The sequence below is a fragment of the Calidris pugnax genome, unplaced genomic scaffold, assembly GCF_001431845.1.
Source record: "Calidris pugnax isolate Ruff unplaced genomic scaffold, ASM143184v1 scaffold225, whole genome shotgun sequence".
Classification (NCBI taxonomy): Eukaryota; Metazoa; Chordata; class Aves; order Charadriiformes; family Scolopacidae; genus Calidris; species Calidris pugnax.
Genome location: NW_015091072.1, coordinates 2,623,484 through 2,630,624, shown reverse-complemented (window position 1 = coordinate 2,630,624; position 7,141 = coordinate 2,623,484). Strand labels below are relative to the sequence as shown.

Here is a 7,141-nt window from a genome sequence, read left to right as displayed (position 1 = left end):
GGAGCCGTGAGGAGAGCGGCGGCGGGCGAGGGGGAACCGGCTCCTCTCAAACCCCTTGGAGGCAAAGATCCCCCTGACTGAAAAAGTGGGGGGGAGGTGGGGGGGCAGAGTTTGAGGGGAAGGGGCAACTGAATGCAGCCCAACCGTTGTGGTTTTCGTTAAAAATAGTCCAGCGCCGAAGGCAAACCGTAGGCAGGGGAGGTAGAGAGATGGAGCCCGCTGTTTTGGATGCCGGCGTGAATTTTTTGTTTACTTTTCGGTTTTAACCACTGCTAAATGTGGATTTTGTGAGAGAACCCGATGGCAGTTGTTCCATTGTTCCTTGTTTGAACGTATATCTTAGTTCTGCCGCTTGTGGATTTTTTTTTTTATTATTATTTTTTTTAAAAGGACTTTTCCAGGTAGCTTTTACATCTGACAAAATGAAGCCTTTGTATTTTTCAATCAATTACACCTAATACTGACGTTCTGTTTGGTACAAGGGACTCAAGTGCTGCCTCACTCAGAGGACCCTTAAAAGACTTTTTCTTTCGGCTACATGTAGCTGAATGCGTTACGACACAGCCTTTCTCCCCCCGAAACCTTCCGAAAGGTTTTTCCAAAATGAAGAAATTTAATTTTCGCAAAGTTTTGGATGGTTTAACTGCCTCATCCCCCGGTGGAAGCAGCGGTGGTGGCAGTGGAGGTGGCAGCGGGGCTGGCGGTGGCTCCGTGCACCCCGGAGGGACTGCAGGAGCTGCAGGGACACCCAGAGAGGAGATCCAGGAGACGCTCACTTCAGATTATTTTCAAATTTGTAAGGTAAGCACTGTAATTTTTATTTATTTTTTTTTATTATGGAAATATTAAAAGCCTCGTCGTGTAGTGGGGGGGCAGTAATATGATACCAGTAAGCCTTTTGCTTGAGAACTGCAGTGGTTGTATAAGGACTTTGGGATGAAAAGCCAGAGATCTCGTTGATGTTTTTTTCTTCCTGCTGCAGAGTTGGGTTGTTCAGTAAATTCATTAAAATCTTGATCTCGGCATTCGGGGACAAATCCTAAATTCATTCTTGGACCCCAAACTAGAAACAAAATTGTGGGCAGGAAAGCAAAGCAACGGGTGCTAGAACAGATAATATTTATAAGACATTAGAAATTCAAAATTGTATAAATTTACTTCCCTTCCTCACTCTTCTCATCCTCTCTTCCTTTTCCTTTTTTTTTTAAGAAAAAGGCACTGTCTAGAAATAATAAGAGCAGTGATTACTGAATCTAGCCCTTCATTTATTTGTGAGGGATTGGATGTAGATTCAGGGTGTTTTCTTGGCATTAGTACTGAAGATTGTGATTACATGACAGTAAACTTAGTGGGACAGCATAAAAACCAAAAGTTGCCAGATTTGTTTGGCATTGCTTTTTATGTGTTGGTTGGGTCCTTAAGTGGGAGCTTTCTTTGAGTAGAACACGTAAGATATCCCTTTGTTTTATTTTTTTAATCTGTTTTCTGCAAGAAAGCTTTCAGTGGTGTTTTTAAATGCTCAAGTAAAATCACTACAAACTGTTTGGTACTTGTGACCACCCCTGGAATACAAAGATCGTACTTTTCTAAAGAACACCAAAAATGAAAGGAGAGATTATATTATGATTCTTTGCTGTTATCTCTAACTTTACTAGAAGTGTTGTTTGCTTATTTGTTTTGCTTAAAAGCTTTGAACCCAGAATTTTTAATTACTGCAATTTACATTATTAAGCGTAAATGAACTTCATCTATTAAGTATACTTTCCTTTGATTAATGAGATAGCATTTGATTTGAAATTTAGGTTATGGCCAGCTCCAACACATTCTCATTTGGTTTTGTGTTTTGGGAAGAAGGAAGGAATATAAACAAACAAGACAAGCCTGTAAAACAGTTTGTGTGTAGATCTGGTCCTTTTGACACACACAGCTTTACTGATCTCGGATACCATGATGCTAATTCTATTTGGTTTTCAGCTACAGCGAGCGTCAAAACTCTTAATAGAGTTCAGAGGAATAAAGATGAACCCCCATGACTTTAAAGAGTCCGAGACCTTTGGAATAGGTTCTACATGATTCTAATTTCTGGAGGTTTGACAGTTCCTTGCCGTACTGAACCAAAATAGGTTCAGGCCTTTTGAGTCAAATTATTTAGTTTAATAGGGTGTCAGTGATCAATGCATTAGAATCATACCTGTTTGACTCCTTTTGCTTCTGTACGTAGTAATTGAACATTTTGTGAAACTCTAGGTATTCAGTACAGCAATTTCCCATTTTTTGTCATTTCAGTAAAAAGGTAATGCAAATAATCAAGATAAATTAAAATATCATTAGAAGGTCTAACATTCTGAGACTTCTAAGTAAGGCTAAAACTCAACATGGTTCTTCATGTTTAAGTCATTTGATAGGGCCAAAGATCTGTATTTACTATGATATATTTTTATTTTGTATGGTGTACTTGCAAAAATAGGTAACGTAAGATGAAAAGAAATTAATTTTCTTCCTAATCTCCATTATTTCCCTTCTTTGGCTTGATATTACTTGAAGACAGTTGGTGTTCTGAGAGATCGACTTGGAAACGTATCTGATAGATCTGCTTGTACATAGGAATATGTCATTTTGAGAAGATTTCAGTTGGCAATATTTGCCTGTCTCTAGCTCTCAGGGTAAAATGTTGTCAACAAAGTAAATAGTTTTATGGAAAGGGTTTTGGTTGCTTGCAGCAGCACTTGCTTATGAATGCATGGTACTGCAGAAGTCTACTCTATGGTGTGCAAAACACCAGCTTCCTTTTTAAAAGGTACAAAAGTATGCTAAAAGCAAACTTCCAAAATACTCGGTGATTATGTGCTCATAAAATACCGCAATGTTTATTCAACAAGCTCTGCTTAATCAGCTATATTACAGTTTAGTAACATCACAAGCATGTTTGAGTGAACCAACAAAATCCCACAGGCCCCAATCCTGCATTATGTACTGTGCAAGTGTACCGAAGGCAGTGGGACTTGACGCAGGCGCAGCTTTCATCCTGCATGCTCCAGGGTGCAGGATCTGAGCCGGAATTTGTACCTAAATCAATTTGAATTAAATTAAAAAAAAAAAAGCAAGACACATAATATTCAAGCTTTGTCTTCCCCAAGCTTTTGTGGTGTAGAACTTTAGGTATATCCATTGTGTATTTTCATGCTAAGTTACGTAAGTTATATAGGCTGCATATTTAAGGATCTGTGATCCTGCTGCACACAGAACTTATCAAACCTAATGGCAGTTTTGGTTTGTTATCATCTGCAGGATCAAGGCAGATGGGCTCACAGTTTAAGTAGCACCCCCAGTCTGGTTTTCCTTTCTTTGCTGATTATAAAATCTTCATTTAGATATGAAACAGAAAAGCTGACTCATACTTAAGAATTAAAGGCCCTTACCCTGCAGTTTTTATTTAAATAAATTGCCTTTCTGAAGTTCATGGAAGGTCTGCTTGACTGAAAACAGAAATCCTCTACTAGAACACGGTTTTTATTGGTAACACACCTGATTTCATTAGTAGCACACCTGAAAGGTGTCTCTCCATTTTGTGGCATTTTTAGGATGCTTATTACCACAGTGCCTTTTTCAGACTAGAACTTAATAGAAGTACATTGAATATTCAATTTTACACTGGGATGTTCGTAATGAGTTACTTTTGGAATTTATATTTAAATCATTAATGTAATCTTCTGTATTGGAAGACTAAGAATGAAATATTCTTGAAACTATTACGTATGACAATAGGCCTTTTTTAAGTATGATAAATTTATATGTTGGTACCTGTACTGATGAATCAGTGGCACTCTTTTAAAAGTCTTAATGTGAAATTTTGTGAGGACTGTATTTTGTGACAACAGGAAGCTGAGCTATAGTTTGTTACATCTAGGGCTGCTCCTGGGATTTGGGTATCCAAGTGGAAATCATGAAAGTTTCAATTACAGTTCACATTGAGTTGAATATGAGATAACATCTCATAAGCAGGATCCTGTATAATATCTTAGTAATGTTTATATTCATTTTAATGGGGATAGGCCTAGTTTCCTCAGTTTAGCTCCTTTACATTTTCCCTCTGTATATGTGGTTGTTTTTTATCTGACAAAGATTTTTTTTAGACTCACCTATGTTTGTCCATAGCATATAGAAACTAAAATACAGCACTTGGGAGAGATCTCCTCTTAATATAGGATGTGAGAAGATCACAGTTTTATGTTGTCAATCATTTGAGTAGAACTTTGAGCAGAAAGAACATAAAAGGTAAAAACAGTTATTACTTTTTGTGGAAGGTTGATTCTTAGAGGATGACGCAGTTGGGAAAAACTGAATGAGAATGAAGATGTAAATTCTTTGAACATAGAGTGCATATTCTTCATGAAAATAAGTCTCTGATAGAACACTACTTGAGCTTTTCTTGAAGACCAATCATAGTGTTGACTTCGTAGAGCATGGTGTTAATAACTTTATGCAGAAAATATTTGAAGTCAAAGACCTCATTTAAGAGCATAGTAACAGTTGCGCTCTGCTAGACTTACAATTACTCCAGTCCAGTATGTTTTCTTTAGCTGTAGGCAGCAATTGGACACCCTAGAAAAGGTTCAAGAACCACCACATTAATCTCACAGAATTATTTCCCAAATGTGGATGGTTATGGACTGCCTTTAAGCCCTCAGGCATGAGATTTGTATTCTCTCCAAAACTGGTCTTCAGTATTATTTCTGGGTAGTTTCATTATCTAGTTAACATCTTGCTCTATTATTCATATTGGTAGTATAGTCATAGTTTCAGTATGCACATTACCCAATTTTTATACAAAACCCAAGTAGGCCAGAATAGTTTTAGGTTTTTATTGAAACCTGCATGGAAGCCCAGGGGCAATTACAATTATGCCTTCCTAACCCTGCTTATTTCTGACAAAAACAGGCACTCGAGATGCATCCTATCAGTAGCCGATTTGAATACCGTAATTATCTGGATTTCCTATGACATGGTCATAAACTTTAATTCCCAGCGTTTATAGATGGGTTTTATTTTGTCAACCTGTGAAGATGAACATTTAGTTCCTCTGACAGCAGTCAAGTAGGTACTCTAGTTGCAAATGCAACATGATGCTACAGTTCAAAGATAATAGAGAGAAGATGAAAGAAGAAAGATTCTGCAGTATCACATTTTTTAAATTTTTCATAACCAAAAATAGAACTAAATTTAAAAAGAATATCTTTATTACAAGCTTCCCATAGTGTTTTAGTTAGCTTGAGCTGTTTGGTTAATCTGTGTTGATTCCTTAGTAAGGTCATTCAGGGAAAAAAAAAAGTGTATGTGAAGTGCTATGTTTCAGAGAACCCCTATTTTAAAATAAATATTATATATTTATTAAATATACCCTTACTTATAAGTGCTCAGAGTTCATTCGATACTTAAATGGTAAATAAGGTAATGTTGGGAAGGATTTTTCCAATATACCACAGTTTGGATCTAATGTTAGGTGCAAAACCCTATTCTATTTAAAACTAGTGTCATAAATGACACTTCTGTAATTAGATGATGGTAATTTTATGAAATGTGTGATTAATATAATGTATTTTTTAAAATGTTAATATTAATTAGAAACAGGTTTCATCAGTGGTAAAGAGCATAGCACATTAAAAGCTTCTTTTCTTAAGAACTTTGGAGATTTTGAGCTACCTATTGTATTGGTATACCTGGATTCTCTCGTCCTTTTTTTTTTTTTTTTTGCAAATACCTATCTTTTTTGCATCACTGTTTGATTGTTAATCAAATATTAATCATAAATGCATTAATGCAGACCCTTCATGGCCAACACATGCAATTACAGCTCCAAAACCATTTAAAAACTTTCAAGGTTGCAAAACAAAGTTCCAAATTTCTTAAGTTTGCTTGCACATACAACCTTTCAACCTTTAATTACATGATCCCATTTTTTATTCTATGGCTCTAATTTAGTAAAATGAATAGTGTTTGCTCAGTAGGAAGCACTCCAGTATTTCTTTGCATACTTAGAACTTGGAGCATACCTGAATATTAAGTTCCCCATGGACTTTCACAACAGAAGTGCTCACCACTGTAGTTCTGAAAGCTTTATAAGCATTAATGAATTGATCTTCGTAATGTTTCTTTGAGATGGAGGTATTATTATTCTTGCTGTATAGATGAGGAACCGAGGCACAGAAAATCCCAAATGCCAGATTGCTTAGTGTCCACTGTTCTGAGTTTCCAGCTTGATCTGCTTTGAATCTGATTTTTTTAAGCATATTTAACATTTTCATACCATTTATGTCTTCCCATTATGCCTCCCATTTTTTTCACCTTCTGTTGTAAGTATTGTGCACACCTACAGAGTAGTCTTTAGGCTAGTTATTCATACTGTCAATTTATATGTCCACTTTAGATAGTCAGAACGGCTCTGTATTTCCTTCCTGTCTCAAATGACTACAGATGGAATTCTGGCTCCACATTGGACCTGTGAATTGTACCTAAGACATATGAATATCACTACCTTCTGTTATCTCAACTGGGTCCGTCACAAAATGGAAACAAGATTAGCAGCTTATGAAAAGCTTAGTTCATGGCGCTTGGCTTGATCATTTAGAAAACTAATTGATAAGATCATTGATAGAATTTCCTTTCTGCAATTTTCTATCTGAATTGTACCTTGCCCCTTGCTATTTGGTACAAAATAGACAGGTTTTATGGACATCAGCTCTTTGATTGTTTACTTTTGGTTTGTCTGGGGGACAGAGCAGACTGTACTATGCATGGAGTGAGACAAAAGTTCTATGGCAGAAAATTTAATTAATCCCTACAAAAGGGGAACAAATGCATGTTGCATAGATTATCTTAGTTCATGTATTTTCTTATTTTTCTACTTTTTATGGTTGACCTTGCATTTTTAACAATATAAGAGTCACAGAATATCCTGAACTGGAAGGGACCCGTGAGTATCACCAAATTCAACTCCTGACTCCACACAGGGCAACCTAAAAGTTAAACTGTTTACTGTAATTTTGTGTGCCATTTTAAGTGGGCTTCTTCGGTTTTTGTTTTGGTTTTTATTCCAAGGATTTATTAATATCAATCACATGGAGTCCTTGGATAAAGAATTGAA

The 7,141-nt window shown here is 36.4% G+C and overlaps 1 protein-coding gene across 8 annotated transcripts in view; it reads left to right on the top strand.

Annotated features, from left to right (window-relative positions):
• Positions 1–66: 66 nt before the first annotated feature.
• The window catches only part of STXBP5L (syntaxin binding protein 5 like), a 199,625-nt gene continuing 192,550 nt past the window's right edge, over positions 67–7,141 (top strand). For 7 of the 8 annotated variants that reach the window (XM_014957184.1, XM_014957183.1, XM_014957182.1 and 4 more), the window contains exon 1: positions 67–801. In XM_014957184.1, the coding sequence (XP_014812670.1) occupies positions 604–801 (198 nt within the window). In that variant the 5' untranslated portion in view covers positions 67–603. The remainder of the gene's footprint in view (positions 802–7,141) is intronic. The other variant, XM_014957188.1, reaches the window with a different exon arrangement.